At 30.5% G+C, this 18,370-nt stretch overlaps 2 protein-coding genes across 6 annotated transcripts; one reads left to right on the top strand and one right to left on the bottom strand.

The window, feature by feature from the left end:
* Positions 1–2,937: 2,937 nt before the first annotated feature.
* Positions 2,938–7,168, bottom strand: Stip1 (Stress-induced phosphoprotein 1). The gene is made up of 6 exons (XM_088238511.1): positions 6,729–7,168; positions 6,179–6,634; positions 5,642–6,095; positions 5,257–5,457; positions 3,990–4,186; positions 2,938–3,334 (listed from the first exon to the last, which is right to left on the bottom strand). Exons 1-6 carry the CDS (start codon positions 6,735–6,737, stop codon positions 3,029–3,031), a joined length of 1,623 nt encoding a protein of 540 aa, XP_088094637.1. The 5' UTR covers positions 6,738–7,168; the 3' UTR covers positions 2,938–3,028.
* Positions 7,169–9,058: 1,890 nt separating this feature from the next.
* On the top strand, positions 9,059–13,634 carry LOC148273573 (PIH1 domain-containing protein 1-like). Of its 5 annotated transcripts, none has more exons than XM_088238499.1 (6): positions 9,059–9,374; positions 10,628–10,747; positions 10,841–10,916; positions 11,012–11,607; positions 12,574–12,717; positions 13,474–13,634. In XM_088238499.1, exons 2-6 carry the CDS (start codon positions 10,673–10,675, stop codon positions 13,504–13,506), a joined length of 924 nt encoding a protein of 307 aa, XP_088094625.1. In that variant the 5' UTR covers positions 9,059–9,374; positions 10,628–10,672; the 3' UTR covers positions 13,507–13,634. The 5 variants fall into 5 exon arrangements, with proteins under 5 accessions (XP_088094625.1, XP_088094622.1, XP_088094624.1 ...); XM_088238496.1 differs by having other exon boundaries at positions 9,073–9,374; positions 10,838–10,916; XM_088238498.1 differs by having other exon boundaries at positions 9,086–9,186; positions 10,838–10,916.
* Positions 13,635–18,370: the final 4,736 nt, after the last annotated feature.

The following is an 18,370-nucleotide window of genomic DNA, read 5'->3' on the forward strand; positions in this document are numbered from 1 at the left end:
CAGCTTTTTAAAAAAGCGAAATCAATATGTTTCTAATAATTCACCAAAATATATCGATTAGAATTGAAAAAGCACATATAATGTAAAAAGTCTATGCCTTGAATTTGTATTATTCTATATCTTATGGAGAGAAAGGGGCTGTTTTTTTTATTTTATAAGAAATATCTGAACCACAGATTTATACATTTTACGATGTTTTGAAGAACAAATATTTGCAGAGCAATTACGTTGTGGAATCTTACTCTTACTGATTAAGTAGGCTAGTGGATGTATTTTGAAAGAGGTATGTGAGAAACTCACGGAATAATTTTTTTATAAAAAATATTTCTTTTCGAATTAAAAAATAATTCAATCTGTGTCGAGATATTTGCTGACATACAATTCAAATATTCTCACTCCCAATTAATTCCACCAGAATGGACATTGTTATTTACAACTTGTTGAAAACGGTCTCCAAAATTTAAATATTTGGGTAAATTATAAAAATGGAAACATGTATTTTTTTCGAAAAAGTCCCATGTTTTATTTTATATTTTAAAAGTCATAATAAATATAGGCATCACTGAACAATGTTTTTTTTTATCTAAATACAATTTAATGCTTTACTTTAATATTTCTTAGTGGCGGTGTTATTAAGGGAAGTGGGAGTCAAGTGGTAAGACAGGGTTTAAATCTCTGAGCCGTAAGACTATGAAACTACCACAGAGCATGTTTGATAATTTATTGATACTCACGTTTTCTTTCTTATAACTTTACTAAGGAAATTAACATTTCTTAAATAACAATTTTGAACTTTGCACATAATCCAACTCAGGATATTTTTTTAAAAACGATAATGGAACAAAGGAATAAAACAAATTTTTTTTATTACTTAATTTTATTGGTGGAATACATATTATCTTCATACATTATCATTGTCAAGTCAAATTACAAGAAATACATATAAATAGCACAGCAAAAAATACTACGGCAATAAAAGCATCGATTATTATAAATATTAGATATACTTTCTGAATATTGTGAAGGAAACATTTCATCACCCTAACTTGTGAAATTTCATAAGTTAACAAATGGTCTAAAATGATGTTTTAGAGTTTTCTGTTAAGACTTCAAATAATATGTGTGTGCAAAACTTGTATATTTGTATCCATTTTTTGTAAAAAAAAAACTTTGCTACCAAGTACTGAAGTCCCCATGGCTGGTATTCCAAACGCACTTACAGTGCGCTATAATGCGTATTTAGTATGTAAAAACGCGCAATATAGTGCTATAATCGCATTCAGAATACCAGCCCTGAACAAAAGTTAGTTTGGGACTTAAGAGTTGCACAAGTTAGGCCGACGACATTGAGATCACAAATGTTTAACCACAATGTATTAAGAACAGCAATGAAAAAGGCAACTACATATTGTGGGGTAATTACTACAACTAGGTAACTTCAAAATCAGCATCTGTTACCTGCTAAAAACACCTTTTTTTATCTTCCTCCACGAATGTTACAAAAAGCAAGTCGTGATTCATTAATATCATATTACTATGATTTGAATATATGACTTATTATCTCTTTCTAGCGTTCATGGAGGATGAAAAAATCTGTTTTTAGTGGTTAACGTACAAATGCTGATTTTGAAGTTACCTAGTTGTAGTAATTACCCTGCGACATGTTATATTTAATAACTTTATTATTGTACATTGTACAAAAAAGGTGCTATTGGATGAAAAACAAAAATAATGAGCTCCTAGTACAAAATATTGTATAATAAATCTTCATACATGTTTAAGTTCATCACTTTTTTCAGTAAAATGAATTCTCATCGAAATGATTTTTATGTATAAAACACTTAAATTTGTTTTTTTATGACATTCGTGGAGTATAACATTTAATAGCATTAATTTTACTTTAATGTTTATAATTTTAGCATTAAAGTAAAAAAAAAAAATTCATAACGTCAAATTCTTAACTTTTTAACTGAAAAAATAAAATCACAACATAAAAAGAATACTCTTCGATTAGAAATCACAACAAAGAAGGATTACTAGATAATCGTTTTTACAAATTCATTTCATTTTAAATTTTTTTCAGTTCATTCTTATCCAATATTGTATGTATTATTTAGTGGGGAGATTTATGCGTGATTGATATTATTTGTACGCAAAAATATTGACTTTCCCTTACTAGTTTGTGAAAAAAAAGATGCAAAAAAATACATTCAACCAATAAAATAATCTAATAAAAAAATATTTTCTGCTGTGTAATATTAATTTCAAACACAGATTCAATATAAAAAAAATTAATACATAAACCGTGAACACATAACATTTACTTCTCGCAACTTTCAGGTTTCTAGATATACATACTCATTCAGACATAAAAGTACTAACCCCAGAAAACTAAATCGTATCAGTTTTCTTATATTTTCTGCTGATCAAAAAAATAGCAAAAAAAAATTAAGACCTATATAGAAGTTATTATGACAACACGAATGAATTACTTTCAAATCATTTCTAGGCGGGACAGTTATTTTGAACACCGCAATTTTTCATGAGATAAAAAGAGAATATTATTGCTGGAGTCCGCCTCGTGGTCCAGTAGTCAGCGCATCCGGTTTGATTCCCGACATGGCTGATATAAAACATTGATTTAAAATAGTGTTTTTACACTGCAATACTTCTGCTTAAGCCCGATCATCATCATACCTACTTGTGATACAGAATGAGAGATACATGGCAATTGGTATACCAATGCAGTGCCCTTTTCACCATCAGTTGAGGATAAGAGAGAGATGTTACAATTATAAGTAAGAATTTGAAAATTACAAAGTTGATTCAGATTCAGTATAGTCCGACTCGCATCATATTTTAGTTCAAAATAAGTATGTCCAACTGACAAAAGTTGTCAATAATGGAATTGTTCAATTAATTATTATATATGAATGATTGTGGTGACTATGTACTTAATAATTTATTGAAGATTGACATTGTTGCTTCAATAATGCGCCTTTCTTCCACAATAGTCGGTACCGAATGTTTAATGTATAGCAATAAGGCCAGACTCTAGTAGTTTTTGTATCTTGGCAGCGATGTCTGGGTTTTTGAGGTGATCGTGCAAGGCCTGAGGATCCTGCTGCATTTGGTCGAGAATAAGTCTCATGGCAGGGTCACGTAGAATGGCTTGAACCTCGGGGTCTCCCATGGCCTTCTTGCGAACTTCTTCCGGATTAGAGTTTAGCTGCATCGTACAGGAACGATAGCCTTCTAAAGCTTCTGCGTTGCTAGAATCAAGTTCTATGGCTTGTTGGTATGCTGTAGATGCCTTGGAATATTGTTGCATGCCCTGAAATACAGAATTCCACAATTTAATCTATAAAATGAATAGTAAAAAATTTGTCTGTGAATATCAAGTTCGCGCTCAGCCACCGTAACGGCCAGGCGTGAATTGTAGTTCCTCTCTCCAATCGTAGCTTAAAATTTGAAATAAGTTGTTAACTGTTAAAAAAAACATTGTGTAAGTGTTTATAAGAGGTCGATGTGTAGACAAAAAGTGGCAAAGAAGACTATTATTATTTCAAATTGTGGTAGAGCAGGGTTTGAATCTCTGATTCGTGAGTCCGCAACTCTACCACAGGTCATCGTGATTATTCCAAATTGAAAACAAGTTAACAAAACAACCAGACAAACGAAACCATTAATAAACTGAATGTTTCTTATTTTAAGTTGTGTGCTTTATTATACTATTTTTTCCGTGTTTTCATGTATTTAAAACTATGTGTATTATTAGATGTACAATGTTCATGCATCAGCTCAAAGCCGCAATTGTTCTAAAAAGTATTTATACATAATAATTTTTTTAAATTTATTATTCAATATTTAAGGTTGATTTGGCAATTTATTACAAAGTTATATTTTCAAGTGAAATGCAAGTGAATTGTAAATGTGTACTTGCAGTAATTGCAAAATTATGAAATAAGAAAACGGCAGAACAAATTTACCTGTAAGATTTTTCCTTTCCGGATCCAGCCCTTTATAAACTTGCTATCGAGTTTGCAACACATTTCACAATCCTTGAGACCGAGATCAAACGCCGCTAATTTAGTGTAGCACGCCGCTCTGTTACTGTAGAGCTTCGGGTCTTCCGGGTTCCTCTTAATGGCCTCAGAATAATGCTTTACTGCTGAACCATAATCGCCTGGAAATATTAAATACAAAGTGTCATAACACGCTAATCCCGTCCTAAACAAATTTATTGCCAACCAAATCAGTTTATTAGTTATACTAGCCAATGTTCGATACTAAGCTTCGTAAATGCCTAGAATTCGATATTCCTACAAGGTGGTTCTCTATCTCTGTTAAAATAATATGTTTTATTTACAAATTGAAATTGTTTCTGATAATTAGGCAACAACTTATCGCCAAAAAAATCTAAATATGTTTTTTTGGCATTTTCAGTTTATTAAGAAGCCATTGGTTTATTTTAATTTTGAAGTCTGTCAATAAACTGCTTGCATTGTATTAAATTCAGTACCGCAAATGAATCATCTCCACTAAAGAAGCAAGCAATACCGCGTAATTCCCTAAATTCAATACAGCGGATGAGACATTCTTGATTTGCATAAAGGCAATATAGCAAATATGCCATGCGTAACTGCCACAACAAAAAAAAACAACAAAAATAGATTTTCTAATATAAATCAACAAATAATCTTGTAATTTGGCAGCCTGCGTGGTGCAATGGTTAAGACACTTGACTCACGCACGGAATGTGTTCTGTGTTGTAATTTACCACTGTAATTGGGCCTCCTGGACTGTTGAGGTGCAGAAAAAAAATATATACATATATTTATAATTTGTTTAAATAAATGTATTATAAAAAACAAATGCACGCATTATTTATTATTTGTCAAAGTAAAAAACATTCTAACTGTTGTGTAGATTAGATTATTCACCCTTTTCAAAAAAGTGCTGTTATCTCAGTTTATTTTTTTTATGGCTAGCTGCTTTCTGTATAACTACGTTCAAATGTTCTTTTCTGCTACAGAAATGTTGGAGCATCACTCGAAGTGCATACAAATCCAGGGGAACTATGCTGAAAAATATGTTGCAATTTTTTTTCTCACCAACTTTGAAATAATTTACGGGTAGAGCGTATCAAACAACTCTCATAGGTAACTAATTTTTGATACACTTTATTTTGTTTCAAAACAATACGTCAAAATTTTCTACGGAAAAAACAGTATTTCAAAAAAAATTAGAACAAACCTTTTTTAAAAAAATCATTTCCCAATTCCTTTTCTTGCTCTGCTTTTTCAGGGTCAATGTATTGTCTACGTTCATAATCTTTAATTATTTTTTCAATATCACTTAACAAAGTTTTAATTTCCGGTGTTCTATGCTCAGACATAGATTTTTCATAGTATGTTTTGGCTAATTTCCACTGCTCCGTTTTTTTATACGCATTCCCTGTAAAATAGTTACAATACAAATTCACATTTAAGCATAAATTTATTAAGTATTTTTGGAATAAAATACAGGCCATAAATTTTAAACTTCTCTCGCCATAAAATCCATCTAGTTATGAATCTACAAGGAGGTAGACACTGAACAGTAGAAATACAATTTAGAAAAATATAAAAAAAGAACTTACCGATGCGCATGAAAGCTTTGGCAATCAATTTAAAATCAGCTCTGTTTTCTCTACCTATTTCAATGGCCTTTTCACATTGTTCAATACACTTTTTGAATTCCTTCTGCTCAAAATACACAGCAGCGATATTGCAATAGTAGGTTAAATCAGTTGGGTCGTGTTCTACAGCTGCATTGTAATGTTCTAAAGCTTGTTCAAACTCTTTCTTTTTGTAAAAATCATTTCCTTTAACCTTCTCTGCGCTCGCTAGTTTCTTGTTTTCTGGAATGTTATCTTCAGGTTTCGGGGCAGAGGGTTTGGGTGGCTGAGGAGGGGGGCTTCTCTTGTAGGTTGGGGGAGAGTCCGTTTCCATGGGTTCTCCGGCATCCAATCCCAGCAAGACGCTGATGGTGGTCATCAAACGCTCATCCTGTGCACCGAGACCAAATGTGTTTTGGGGATTGGTTTGCAAGTTCTGTAAAAAAAAACAATACTTTATAAAACAATTTGACAATGGAGTTAATCATATGAAAATATATCAAAAATACTTGTACATACTTGAAGTAATTTCATATATTCGGGATCATTCATCCATTCTCTTGTTTTAGGGTTATTTCTTAGTTTAATATACATTTCTGGTCCTCCAAATGGGCTAGTTTTAGGACGAGCTTGACTTTGTACTTCTCTCAGACCACTTAGAAGTTGTTCATTGGAAGGGTCCATTTCCAAACCCTTTTCATATGCGGCGATGGCCTCGTCGTATCGTCCTAAGAACGAAAGAGCAGACCCCTTTCTAGAAAACCCTTTGCTCCATTTGGAATTAAGCGCCACGGTTTTTTCGGCATCTTCTAGGGAGGCTTCGTAATTGCCGGCTTTTGCATGAGCTGCCGACCTATTGCTATACAACACATGATTAGCACTGTCTAACTTAATGGCTTGAGTGTAGAATTCAACGGCTTCTTCGAAGTTTCCGGATGACAGGGCCGCGTTACCCTTGTCCTTCAAAACAGTAACCTAAAAGAAACAAAAAAAAATTACACAATCGAAACACCGGTCACATATTTTAGCATTCTACAACTAAAAATGTATTTAAATAACTGATATTTACTTGCTCCATTTAAAATCAAATAATTCCGTTCACTTCACAAAAGTCCGAATAATAATAACGGGCGTTGTAGTTGAGACACTTGCAAACGTGAAATCGAAATGTGAATTCCGGATTCCAGCGAAGGCGAATAACAAAATAATAAATATGACAACCTGCCCGCACGAGATAGTTCTAGAAACTTCGAATTGGTCGATTTCTTCTTTTTCTTGTTTTAATACTTAGATGCATGGCAGTTTGTAAATCAAGTACCTACGGATGTAAAACTAAACCTATCACGGGGGGGTAAAATTGGAATGGAAAATAATTTGTATTTATTGGAGGAGTTTTGGTTTTGATAGAGTGGCGAAGTTGAGAGAAAAATTATGGACGAGATTTGATCATCTCGGAAGGTGTAAAAATCGAGTTCCACGTTCGCACGTATGAATAGACGGAAGCTGTCCGTCTCTCCGCTAACTGAGAGAAAGCGGGAACATCCGCTGAACGGAAACTTGAGATAAATTAGAAGATCGCGTCTTCCTGGTGTGCCTTTTTTGGATATGTAGTTTAGAAAGTTATTTTGCCATATGTTTCCCATTTTTATTCCCCGTCATGATAACTCAATTAAGATTACAACTAAATGAATTTAAAGCCCAAAAGAAAGTAAAGAAAACTTAAATCTATTCTGAAAACGAGTAAATTGGAAGATAATTTAAAAAACTTGAATATTTTATGTACCTATGTTTATTTAACTAGATCATGGGAATAATCTTAGAACTAGTTACAAACATGAGACAAAGAAAAAATACTTACAGATCTAAGTCCTTAACTAATGCAATTTGTGATAGTCAATCTTCATTAATATCTTAATTCTAACACAATGGTGGTTTCACTTATGTGGAGAGATGAAGGATGGTACCTGCTTATTTTACGGAGACAAAAGATTTTAATGCCTGAATATTTTAGACAGCTATGTATGGCTCGTATCAAACCCAGTCGATTTTTTTTCCTGTAGTTGCCAACCGTACTGATTTTTCAAAAGTTCACCAAAGATTTAAAAAAATAAATACTCAATTTGACTCAAAATCTAGTGATAAAATTGTTAAAACCTTATTAGAAACAGTTCGCTAATGACTTTTGGGAAAAAAACCTTTTGGATGACTCAAAGATAGTCAAAAACATAGGTGCTACCTTAGAGTATTTACATCTATATACTCTAAAGGTACTACATTCAAGCTTGAAGAATCTAAAAAAATAAAGGTTTGGGGGAAAGTTTTTTTACGTTCTCGAGTCACTGATCAACTAATGAACTATTGATAGAGGTTGGCAACACTAAGTTTGACAGTTATTGTTGATATTTGATATAATCTCTGGTTGTTGACCACAGCGTTTTCATTACTACCGATTTTTCGGTAGATCTACCGATTTTAGGAGCAATCTACCGAATTCTGTTGAAATTATACCGATTTATATACATTTCCTCGTTTTTTTTCATAGAACAAAATTTCAATACAAATAAAACGAAAACATGTTATGATAATTAATTGTTTGTTTGCTCACTTAGGTTGTCATCTGTTGATTGTTAAAAAAAAACTCCTTATATATTGTACATAAGTATATATCGAATTATAAATTAATGAAATGAATTGGTTAGTATTATTGAATGGGGATTCCCCGTTATTTTCAAATATATAATATTGTGGTATGATAAATTATGAGCATAGAATTTCATGACATTATTGAAAAATTCATATATATCTTCGTTTATCTTATGAAGAGAAAAGAAAGGGGATCACCTTTTCTTTAAAAATTATAGAAATGGTTTTTCTTCAGTCAATTATCTATTTAAATTTAGTTGAATCATTCTTTTAAGCAATGTTTTCAGTACTTTAGCAGTTTACAGCTTTTACATTTAAAGAACTTTAAAATATTAATTATTTCTTTGTTTGGCAATTTCGTTTGACAACAAAGATTGACCGATGATTGTAAAAATGACCAAGACATAGAGAAATAGAGAATACCCATCAATGTCAGGGTCTATGCTGCAAGACGCTTCTACCTGCAAAAAAAACTATTTATACCGATCAGGCTTACAAAACAGAATACTTGAATTTCTACAGAACGGGTATTATCATACATCATTGAATATATTTTATGGAAAAACATTTAATAAGATGTATCTTTGTACATAAAAAAATGCATTCATAGGTGACTTAGTGTGATTTCATTAATATGTATGCCTTTAACCCTTAAAAAGTTTATATGGTTACACAAAACACAGTATTGTTGAAATAGAAATATCCTCCCCTCCTCCTCGCCCCCTGAATCTACCAAAATCTACCGATTTATTTTTCTGGCAACCCTGATTGACCATCATCACTGGTTGTTGACATCTCTGTTCTATGCCGTGGCTGTCATCTTTGCTTCACATACTAAAGATCGCTAAATATTAAAGGATATAGCGTGCTCTGCACTAAACAATGTAAAAATATTTGTACTTGTGATAGAAATTTGAAATATCAAAATAATTTCTGCAGTTCTGCACGTAATCTGCGTTCTGCACTTCTCTACAGAAAACTTCACAGATATTTATGACAAACTGTTTACAGCAAGCAACATAGCAACAAGCAAACAGCAGTCAAAAGAGAGAAGCGTAAATAACAATACAAAGTAGGTTTAAGGAATTCTGATTGATAGTAAAAATAACAAAAGTAAAGGCTACGTGTTTTTGTATCTTATACATAAAAGTAAAAGCTATTGCCAGATATTTTAGGGTATATTCATCAACCTATTAATACACATATGATTACACCACCGTCCTGTTAATTTTATGAAATGAAGATTCGGTTAAGCCGGAAAATGTGCGGCATAGAATGAGCAAAAAAATGAAGTTTCTAAAAACACAAAAACATTTCTGCATGATGAATACAAAACTAAATCGAGGATGTAAAAATGTGATATTTTCCTTTGCTTCATATGAGAAGAACGTTTCTTTGCAGCTCAATCTTTAAGGTGGTTTATATTTCCTCTTGCTGTTCGAGGTACACCACGGGGTCTTCAAACATCCTAGTTACTTCTAAATGGTTTGGCCCTTTCTTTTCTTCTTTTTGACAACGCTTAGTGTAAGAAAGCAGAATAGAATATGGTAATACAAAAAGTATTTTGGTGATTTGGTTGGTCCGGAAATTCGGTTATATGGGACTGCAGTGTATGTTAGTTTGAGTGATATGTTAATCAGCATCATGATAACCAGTCATAATTTCTTTCTCATTTCAAAATATAAATTGGTTATGTCAGTATAGTTACCACACTTTTTTTTCCTAATTTATTGATTAATAATTTATCTATTTCGGGCATAATAAAATAATTGGTCATGTTTATAAAACTTGGGTATTGTTGATATTTAAAATGCATAATTTTCCCATCGGTAATTGAAATACTGTTTTATGTTTTTCTTTTTAAAAATTGGTACCGAGTATGTAGGCAATTACTGAACCTAAACCAATTATTTTCGTTTCTCAAAATTAATTCGCTTAAGCACTTAACTATGTTCGCTTCAAGGTGTAATGGTCAGAGAATTTACCTGCCACGCAAGAGGTTCCGGGTTCGATTCCTAACATAGTCGACACGAAATATTTATTTAAATTGTTTTTTATAGTCCCTGAAGCATAATAGTAATCATCTTACCTTCATGTAACAATACTGATCAAGGTACACTGAGATTGGTGTACCATTGCAGTGTCCTATCACCATTAGATGCAGAAAGGGAATGATGATGAAGCGCTTAAGTAGTGTTCATGCTGTTTATAGAAACGTCTTTTAATTATATAAACATAATGAAAGTCCCATTATATAAATATTTAATTAAACTTCTAATATAAATATTGAATTACCTAATTCAACATGTTTTCTTTATTTTCTAGATACAGCTTATACGCTATTTAAAAACTCTTATTAGCTGACCAGAAATGTCTCAAAATATGAATTCTGTTTTGCTAGATGTGGATCCAAGCATTATCGAGAAAAACATAATGATTACAAAGGTTTGTGTATTAATTACTTTTGTGAGTCAAATAAGCTTCAATGTTTAATTAATCTTAATTCATGTAAGAATTGAATCTTTGATTTTCCAGCAGGACAGCAATATAGAAGATATTAAAAAATATTTTGCCCCAGAGAAACCTACCTCATGTCTAGTTAAACCAAAACCAGGTAATGTTTACAACACTTAATTATCTAAAAACTTACAACAGACTCTCACTGCAGATTATAATAATATTGATATATACATGTGTGCTTGTTTGTAGGATTCTGTGTAAAATCATGGATGAAAAATGAAAATCAAAAGGTTTTTATCAACGTTTGCCATACATATGAAATACCACCTCCCGATGACATTACAGAAGATGAATTAATAAATATATTAAGTTCTGATACTCCTTCATGTTACCGAGTCCCTATGAGTTTAGGAGAAGCACACATAGAAAACGATAAATCGAAAAAGCCAGCCACAGTGTATGATGCTGCTATTAATTCGGGATTCTTCGAAAAGATTCAGAAGAGTGTAATTTTCCAAAATTTTTTCCTCAGAGTGGTCTTTGAAGGATTACAAGATAAATACCAATTTGAATTAAATACAGAAAACTTTTTTATTTTAAAAAATAAAAAATCTACTGGTACATTACAAGCGCACAGAATACAAAATAGAGATATTGAAAAAATTATAGATAAAACCTACACTCCTTTAATAGAAGAAATAAAAGCTATGAATGAAGACGTTCCTCGTAATGGTGCTGTAAAAGTAGAAAAGAATAAACCCACTGAACTTAAATACACTCTGAGGAGAGAAACCATTGACGGAAAGATTACTTTCCTTATTGGAGAATTCATCATAGATAAAAGGGTATGTATAATTTATTAATTGGCTTTATCTGGGATTTCAATTCTTGTACACCTAAATTTAATTTTTGAATTATGTATTTTTTTACTTTGTTCTTATATTATTATGAATGTTAAATAAATATGTAAGTATCAAATTTATAATGAAACCGAAGTTTGTTAAAAAAAAAAATCATTCTTATACCTACTTAGCTATCTCTGCCAACTGTGTAACATTGTGATTGCACTGTGTAACATTCTCCATTCTGCCTATAGTTGAACTTTCGAGCATGTTACGTATGTTATCTGTTGATATTTCTGTGAAGTTATATTGTGCGGTAATTACTACAACTAGCTAACTTCAAAAGCACAATTTTCGAGGTATCCACTTAAAACACAGCTCTGTATTCTCCTCCATGAATAGTGCAAATAGACAAGTCACAAGGCGTGATGCATATCAATCATTTTATGATGATTCAAATACACCATTTGTTTATTTGTAGCATTCATGGAGGAGGATACAGAGCTGTGTTTTTAGTGGTTAACTCAAAAATGCTGATTTTGAAGTTACCTAGTCGTAGTAATTACCCCACAATATGTAGAAATATATATTTTTTCAAAATTAAAAACAGATATTTTTAATGAGTTGTAAATAACTTCCTAAAAGAACATAGGAATCAAGTTGTAGTGCGGGAAGAACCTTGGACCTCCAATTCTTGATTCTGCAACTCTAGCCACGGAACCACAACCCGGTTCTAAATTATATTACTATTTGATGAGTATATAATTTATTTAAATTTCATCTTTTACTATTGTATTTATTTATTATATATACGGCCTAAGCCAATTACAACAGTTATGTGAAGAAAAATATGACTATACGATAGATGTAGCAAAGACAAACAAGGGCAATAAAATAATGGTATACAATATATTCATAAACACGATAAACATATAAGATGATATTAATGCGATATTTCTATATTTTCAGATATCTTCAAGTGATCTACAGCTAGATGTTGGAGAAGATAGAATTATTGTAGAAGTTCCCAAAATGAATCAAATTACAGATATTTTTGTACCTTGCACAATTCAACAGAAAAACATCAATGCCGTTCTGAATCAGAATACAGGGGTAAGTTTTACACAAAAAATAATTTATTATTTAAATTAAACAGACTCATGCAGTACAGTTGTACGTTTTATAAATATGTAAGACCTTTATTATTTTTTAGCATAAACTTGCAAAAGTATCGTAAAAAAGCCTTTAATATTCTATGTATTGAAAATGATTAAGTTATGCATACCAGAGCAGGTAGGTTTAGAAATGTGATTAATACATTTAGTAAATTACAATTTTTAACTATGGGAAAACATGTATCAGTGGTACATTTTTTTTCTTGCTTATTGTCTTTATTGACTTTGTTTTCTTCTCAGCATTTATTTTGTTAACTCGCATCTTCGTATTTTTTGTTTATATGCTTACAGTTTTTTCTTGTTAACCTTCATTATTATTAATTTTCTTTTACTTTGTATAACCTTTTCATTGTATCTTTTCTATTTTTTTCTAAATATCTAACTTTTCTAACTAATTTCACATATTTTTTCTGTATTTTTAGTGTTTTATTTTTAAGTAAATTAGCATGTATTTTTTTTATTTTTTTAATGCCCCTCGGGGGGCAAAATAAACAAAATAAATAAATAAAATAGGTACTTTAAAAAATAAAACTAATTATGCTTAATATGTAATAGGCATATGACAGTTGTTTTGGCTTCCACCTCAATAATATTAAAATGTAAAATTATTTTAATATGATAGAAAAGTGTCAAGTTTTTATTCATTTATCTTAAACATATTTCAAAGAATTAAATTTTGTGTTTATACTTTCAGATTTTAACAGTGAAAATGGCAGCAAACAACTGAACAAAAAATGTATAAATTTTTTTTGTAATTAAAGTGTGATAATTGACTTCTCACACTATGTTATCTTTTATTACTGACTAAAATCCATGGAAATACATAGCATTTTATGTAAAGAACAAAAAGAAAAATTGATAAATAACAAAGGTAGGAAAAAATTATAATACACAATCTAGTTTCGTTAACATTAAAATCTTAGTTGATTTATGCTGGCAAAGTGCAGAATAATATTTTCAAGTTGCATTTTTTTACATAGGACAGAGTCCCATAGGACTTAGTCTAATTATTGCCTTTTTTAAAAATGGAACACTTTGTAATTTTTACTACATAAGAGTTTATTATATTATCACACAACTAGTTTCAGGTATTCTGAATAACCAATCATCAGGCGTAAATATAATTTAAATGGCAAAGTATCTCAAAATTGTATTTTAAAAAAAAAACTAAAAAAATATATATAATAAAAAAAAACTACTTTGAACGGTGTCACTAGTTCTTCCGAATCAACCAATGATAAGAGTGTTGTGATAGATTTACAGTTTACGGAAAGCTAACTCACCAATCAGCAGAACTCATCGAAGAGACCTTGTGACATCACAGGCGGAGTAATTTCAAAATCACAACATTTAAATAAATCATAGCGCTGATACATACAAATATATGTTTTTAAATTAGATTAGTTTGATAGTCTTTTAACAACAAAAAAAAACCCCCACTTAAACTTCTCATTAAAAAACAATAGCATAATATGCAAATTGATTTTATAATTTTAAAAAACATATACGTACCTATGTATCTACATGTTTACATAAATAAAATAGAATACAATTTCATCTATAAAATCTGACATATTTTATTTTTACCAATAATCCCCAGGGAGTTATTAAAATCTAAATTTAGGCTTCAGCTCTTTTATTTCACAAGTCAACAGATGGAAGATTTGAGTAAATGTGGATTTTTAAACATAAATGATGAATGTTACAGTGTGTAAAGTGGCCACTTAAACCAGCCAATTTAGATCGAAATAACTCCTTAGGGAGAAAATTCAGCGTGTCTACAAACATTTTGGCATACTCAAAACATTGTTGACGTCTATATAAGATTATAACACGGCATTCTTAATTCTAATTCAAATTATTTATTCACAAAGTAACATAACAAATGATTTAAGACGTTAAATAGGAACTCTATATCAAACCAAGAACTCTTGAGCAATGGTTCGACATTATTAAGGTATAATACTCTCTAATAGCAAGAGTATTTGCCTCTTAAACATAGTTTCACTAATGTAAAAGATGTTGATCTCCAAAGTGATAATGTTCAGCTGCTTGATTGCTTTTCCAATCGGATGACCAGAGGCAGATTGGTTCTGGAAACCGGGAGGTAAAACAGTCTGTGCCGATGCTGTCGGAGATAGCCATCAGGAACATAAAAATTGATACTCTCTAAAATGGCCGAGTTATCGATGAAACCCCTTAACAGTCTGAAAAAATGGGTCAGTGTAGACCCACCCCTTCTAAGTTGCAAACTATTGGTCCCAAGAGGAACCCAGTGGGATAGAGCCACGGATAACTACCATACTCCCTCATGTAGAGATACCTCAGAATTTTTTTCTGAACCCTCTCCAACATGAGGCTGTAGTCTAATAAAACGACAAAAATTAGGAAATCATACGATTTTGCCATTTTTAAACAAATGTTTTTTTTAATCGCGCAATAGTAAAAAAAAATTAAAATAAATATATTAGATAAAAACAATAATTTTTAAAGGTATTTTTATTAAAAAAATATAATTAAAAGTTTATGTAACTAATATATAATTACTTTTAGACCGGCAGATTACGCCATTTCAAATTTAGACTAAACTTAGGTATCTGGGATATCAAGAAAGACTATGTATTGAAGTAAAATTTGTTGTAATAATTTGAAGATAATAAATTGAACATGAAAAAAGCCCACGTTTAATTTATTCCGCAAACCTGCACTTTATTTGAATAAAAATACTGAGAATAGAAGGGATTTTATTATTTGAGTATACCCGTAAATACAATCAATAATAAACAAATACTTTATCTTTCTGAAAAAAAAAACACTTTTACTTCTCAAAATTGAAAAATACTAAACCTTAAAATCGCAATCCTTTGAATGCGATTTTCGGCACTGTTGCCAACGACGTTGTTTGATGACTGATATTAATAAATTAGTTCATTAAAAATTTAGTATGAAAAATTAGTTTTAAACCCTGAAGTCCACAATAACATTGAAAATAGAGCGAATTCCGCTTGAAGATATTGAAGAGTACCAAACTCAAAGAGTACCAAAATTGAGAGCTGAAATCTACACTATGGCATTCGAGCTGTCAATAAGTATTCAGGGAAATTAATACATGAAATCAGGATCTGTAATAAAAGATGTATCGAATTACATTACTATGAAAAGTAAAAACAAATATAAATATCACAGCAATAACATACAAAATATGATAAGATCTTGACATTTCAAAATATTTATTTAAAAGCTTATACAATACAAAATTACTCGAGAATGATGAGTGTACTTATAAATAATAAAGTACTGACCATTATTTCAATGCATATTTAAAGAATATACCTACTAAGAAGTAATCTAGGTATGTATTTAAAACTGTATGAAGCAGGGGGTATTTGTTAAAATAATACAAACCTATTTTAATTCATACGTTTTCCATAATAAATATAAGTTTTTTTTATAAGAATATATGTGTATATATATATACCAACTCGGTACCTACATATTTTTTAATGCATAATATAATTTTTAACAAAGTATTTTATTAAAAATAAACCAGAGATAAATTATACCAAATCAGCCAAAAGTGATAGAAATTTATACGAGGTTTTGTTATCAATATTATTTTTGCTTTATGTAATGTATTTATTTAGATAGTTCTACAAATAAAATTTGAACAGGTGTTCAACAAGGTGTTAGGTAGTTAATATTCATAAAACCTCTAAATAATCTAAATTTGCCTCTATAACTGGCTGAAATCAGGTAGTAACCATTATTTTAATGGCTCGTAACACTACAAACTAAACAAAATGCAATAATTGGCCGGTATACTAAATATCAGTTATAAATGGTATCAGTTAACGGATGTTTATAAAACCAGCCCTAAATCTATTACTTAAATGGAAAAGTAGATACATTATCAGAGAGAATAGTGGTTTACTTGGCACATGATTTCTTATTGCTAGAGTTTAAGAAGCATAATGGAAGTAATGCTCATTATATTTTCTTTCTGATAGTTTTTTTTTTTTTACTTTTAGGTTTATGTTTCACAAGTTAGCTTGCATATAATAATAACATTATTATGTCATGATTTTGATAAGTGACATCACTTATCAAAATCATGACACTGACAAAACACAAAAATGGTGAAACAAAAATGTTAGGAAACATCATTGCTTAAATACATTTAAACTTATACAAATTATATGAATGGAAGTGAATTTTTCAGCATTGTAACACACATTTGTAAATGTGTATGAATTATTCTGTGCAATTGAAGGCAACTCTACTATAAATATTTAAATAACACTGTTTTTTTTCAATATGAAATTAAAGATGAGAGCAAAATATATAGCATAACCTGTACATAGTTCAATCAACAAAAACCTAAAAGGTTTGATTTTATATTTTCAAACATTGCTTTTATTTTTCATTAATTTAATAAATAATAGGCTTTAATTTAAATGATTTTCAAAATAAAATATCACAAAAATAATACAGATATATCTGAACTATATATTGAAATGATTTTTTATTGTTAAAGAAAAGTCAAAAAAGTTTAGGAAATTAAGGAATGTCTAAAGTTCTTGGTCCGTCCCTGTAAACAAACCAAAAATATCGTCCACATACCGTCGCCAAAATATGATGCGTTTGAGAAGTAGTGAATTACTCTAGTTCATTCGTAAATATGTCAGCAAACAATGGGCTACTTGGTTGTTCCATCGGCAAACCCCGTGTTTGGCTATAAATTACATTATCATACTGAAAAAAGTTTTCATCTAAAAAAATATTACAAAATCTACATAAATCAGAAATCAATTTTTTTATCCAAATCTGAACTGTTAAGTTAATGAGAGTTTTTTTTTGTATCTGCAATCGGAATATTGGTGGAAAGGTCGTCGAATGAGATTAGTTTCGTATTATTTGGAATTTCTATATCCTTCAGTATATCAATGAGTTGAAAGGAATTTTGAAGCGAGTACTTTGGCATAAAAAATATTAATTAAATTTGAAATGAAAGAAGCAAGTTTGACTGAAGGGGCATTATTATATGGTACTACTAGACAAATTGGATTATTTTCTTTGTGACTTTTTAAAAAAAACATGTAATTTAGGGGCCATTGTATTGGGAGAAATGAATTGATCTCTGATTTTAACACAGGAAAAAATAACCACCTTTTGAGTCTCTTACTGCATTTTTTATATATATGGTCTTGGTATTTATTCGTAGGATCTTTTATTATGCTGAAGATATTGTTCGTTAAGAAATGTTTTTTCATGTTTAAAAAGCGCTATTTTGGTACCCTAGGTGATTATCTATTGCTGCTTGTATATTTTAATTATTGTAATGTAAATTGAACATTAGACCTTTTTCTAGAATAAGCTTTTCCTCAGGAAGGAATATATTTTTATATTATATTTTTTATATTTATTTTTATATTTATTTTTGCACCACAACAGGTCAGGAGGCCCAATTACAGTAGTGAATTACATCACAGAACACCCAGGCTTGAGAAAAATCACATTTTAATTTTTGTGTTCTCACCGGGAATCGAACCCGGAAGCTTCCGTGCGTGAGTCAAGCGTCTTGACCACTACAC

Source organism: Micrasema longulum, unplaced genomic scaffold (assembly GCF_059751315.1).
Source record: "Micrasema longulum isolate JH-2025_06_02 unplaced genomic scaffold, ASM5975131v1 h1tg001907l, whole genome shotgun sequence".
NCBI classification, from domain to species: Eukaryota; Metazoa; Arthropoda; class Insecta; order Trichoptera; family Brachycentridae; genus Micrasema; species Micrasema longulum.